Below are 3,592 nucleotides of genomic sequence, written 5' to 3'. Positions count from 1 at the left end.
ACTTTGGTGTAATTTTTCATTGCAATTACATGGTCTTTTATAGGCATAAAAAGTAAAGATGATGGACATAAAATAGGAAATTTAATCTTTAAGTTATTCACAACATGAGCATCCAATGTAGCATCCAATGTAATATCCAATGTAGTATCCAAAGTAGTATCCAATGTACAAACTATTCATAACAAAAACTTAATTTTCCAACTACTCCTATTATTCAGAAAGAAGAGAGAATATGGATATGATCAAAATTGGCCCAGCGGGGAGAAGTGGTGGAACCATTTGGGATTATAAGGGACGAGACCAAGTCGCTGGGGTTCTTGTTTCATACAACAAAAAAGCAATTGTTTCACTTCAGTTCCTGTACCATGAGAATAGCAAGTTAGTTCCGTCAAATAAACATGGTTGTGATACATGTACTCAAAGCTCGTGTGCAGTTGTTTTTGATTATCCATTAGAATTTCTTACTTCGATCAGTGGTTCCTTCAAATCTCTTAATTCGCTCAGTAGTCCCTTCAAATCAATTTTGAACACTATAAAATTTGGGACACACAAGGGTTCCTATGGACCATTTGGGACCCCTTCTACTACTGATGGTGACAAGGACTTCAACTTTCAGACAGGAAATCATCGGCTAGCTTTTCGGTGGTTTTCATGGCGCACTGAGTGTTCGTCTAACATTGAGAGTATTGGGGTCTATGTGAAGACCATAATATCCCCTATGATCAATTTGAAACATCCAAGAGTAAAATCTGAAAAGGAAGAATATTAACTCAAGATTCTTCCCTATGATCAATGGTTTGATAAAATATTTTATGTACAACTGGGATTCAATTACTTAATCTTCGACATTGTACACCTTTTCAATATTATCCTGCAAATCAAGCGGGTGTGGGACATAATTCATCTTTCAACCCTTATTTATGAAGACCTAATGAACAGTATAATCTCGCTATGCTAAAATCTACGTATATTGTTTTCTTGGCCATTGTTATGCACTTATTTAGTCGTACAAGAAATGTTTACTATGATACATTCTCTTAATTGTTTTCTTGACCTTTTGTGTTTACGTTGTTGCCGGTTCTTCGACTCTATATATATCAAACTACAAGGAGTATATGCCTAAAACCTCATACGCCAAATTAAATAATGGTGTTTGTATAAAAAGTAATCCCGAAAAGGTAGTGTTGATTGTTAATGCAACCTATCCCAAGTCGTATTTGCATGAAAAAACTGAACGGCCGAGGTTTAGAGATCAAAGAAAGAAAATCATACACTTCGTTAAAAAAAAATTATTTTTACTCTGTTCTTTATTTATTAAGTTTAACAATAGAAAATCATGCACGTACGTCGTCAAAATAAGTTAACAAGAGTTGGCTGGGTCAATTGGGTGAGTGATTTCCAACATGGGGGACTTGGAATTGGTTTCCCTCACAAGCATCCTCTTCGGTCAGAGTTTGTCGTACCGGGCTTGCCAAGTGCGGTTTACATCTTGTGTGGTTTACGAGCTATTACACAATGAGCAGGTTATCCAGTGCGCACCCAAAGGGTAGCGACTACGAGTTATCTTGAGAATTTCCCCCCAAAAAAATAGAAAATTGTTTTACGTTATCTTTTATCTCAAAGGCAATAAGGAGAGAGGCATACAAGTAGCAAGCAATGCATATTTCTTGTACATGTTGTTTTTTTGCAATCATAAGTCCTCTAGTTTAATTTAGGGGCTCTCAAACCTTCTGGTAGAGCTTTTCCGCGACTTGTTTGAGTTGTTTTCACGTGATTTCTCATGCATAAGGTCGAATAAGTGTTTCCAGTTCCCTAGCCTATATGCTTAAGTGCAATTTCAAATCTGTAAAAATTAATTGTTCTGTTTTATTTTTGAATTTCTAGTAATGGCTAAATTTGTTGAAACCAAATATATATTAGATGATGAAAATAAATGGTTCTATTTTCGCAGATTTTTTCTGTCCGAAGACGAAAGAAAATGAATACTCATATTCTACCCTAAGATTTGAGTACGTGGTCTAATGCAATTCTTAGTCTCATTTTATCCTAAGATTCGAATTACATTCTAAAGCAATCTTTGAACCCCTTTTACCGCTAAAATATACTTTTCCTTTACGTCAAGAGGATTCTGTTAGCTTCAAGGTTTCACGTATTATTTTTTATGATAATAAATTAGTATAATGTCACGACCCTAACCCCGAACTCGTTCATGATGGCGCCTCTCGTGAAGACAAGGCCAGCCAATTAGACCCAATTCACTTTTTAAAACAGTTAAACAATATAAGAGCAGTCTAAACATGATTTAATGATAATAAGCAGCGGATATACAACCCAACACAGCCCTAACCGGGGTGTCACAAGTCACGAGCATCTACTAGGGTATTGATACAACTGAAGGTCTGAAGTGTACAAATACAGTCTAATGAAATGAAGAGAGAGAAAAGCAATGCTGCAAACGTCGGCAGCTACCTTGCTAAACTCTGATGACTCTACCTCCGATCAGCCAAAACATACCTGAATCTGCACACAAGGTGCAGGGAGTAATGTGAGTACTCCGACTTAGTGAGTAATAATAATAAATGAAGACTGAAGGCAAGAAATCACGTAAAACATATCAAGATGTTGTATAGAAGCAGTCCAAAACCAGTAAGAAAGCAGTGAAGCTGTAAAAATCTCTTTAAAATATTTTGGCTCAATTTAAACTTCTTTGAAAATGACTTTTCCAACAGTTACGCAAATGAATGCCAAAAATAGTTAGTCAGATCAGCACAAAAATCCGCCTCTCGGGCACAAATACCATAGTTTAACAGGTAAAATGACAAGTAAATATGAAAGATAAACATAAAAAGGTTCGCCCCTCGGGCACAATGTCAACAACTTCGCCCCTCGGGCAATATCTCAGAACAATACCAGCCCCTCGGGCAATCACATAGAATGGTACCAGCCCCTCGGGCAATCACATAGAACAATACCAGCCCCTCGGGCTATCGCATAGTACAATATCAGCCCCTCGGGCTATATCTTACATCACAATGGTACCCGCGCTCACTGGAGGTGTATAGACTCTGGGAGGGGCCCCTTACGACCCAAGCGCAATATCAAGCCATCTCGTGGCATCAAATCTAGGCCCTGGGCCTCATATCAGTCAAGCCACCCCGTGGCGTATATATGTATCTCAGGCCCTTGGCCTCATAAACAATATCAATAAGCCATCTCGTGACGTACATATCTCAGGCCCTCGGCCTCAATCAGTATCAGTGTTTCCTCACAACTAGGTCATCGGCCTTACAAAGTCAAAAATACCCACAAGCCCCTCGGGCATTAGTAAAACAGTATTTCTCATCCCAAAACATCATTTAAAATATCATTTAAGTCTCAAAACGGAGTAAAATGGCTGAGTGGTAAAACAATGGAAAATAGCATGACTGAGTTTAATTAATAAGTCAAAGCAGTGAGGAAATAGTAATAAAAATTTCCGAAAGTTCAAATAGTTGGCACGAAGCCCAAATATGGCAATCAGCCCAAATCATGATGATAACAAATAAGTTTCAGTCAAATACGCGGTAAAATCATCAATCGGGACGAACCAAGT

At 37.8% G+C, this 3,592-nt stretch overlaps 1 protein-coding gene across 1 annotated transcript; it reads left to right on the top strand.

Annotated features, from left to right (window-relative positions):
• The first annotated feature begins 232 nt into the window (after positions 1 to 232).
• Positions 233 to 769, top strand: LOC138891121 (inactive protein RESTRICTED TEV MOVEMENT 1-like). The gene has a single exon (XM_070174093.1). It carries the CDS (start codon positions 233 to 235, stop codon positions 767 to 769), a length of 537 nt encoding a protein of 178 aa, XP_070030194.1.
• Positions 770 to 3,592: the final 2,823 nt, after the last annotated feature.

Source organism: Nicotiana sylvestris, chromosome 1, assembly GCF_000393655.2.
Source record: "Nicotiana sylvestris chromosome 1, ASM39365v2, whole genome shotgun sequence".
NCBI lineage: Eukaryota > Viridiplantae > Streptophyta > Magnoliopsida > Solanales > Solanaceae > Nicotiana > Nicotiana sylvestris.
The sequence above is the reverse complement of the archived record's forward strand: the minus strand, read 5'-3'. Positions and strand labels throughout refer to the sequence as shown.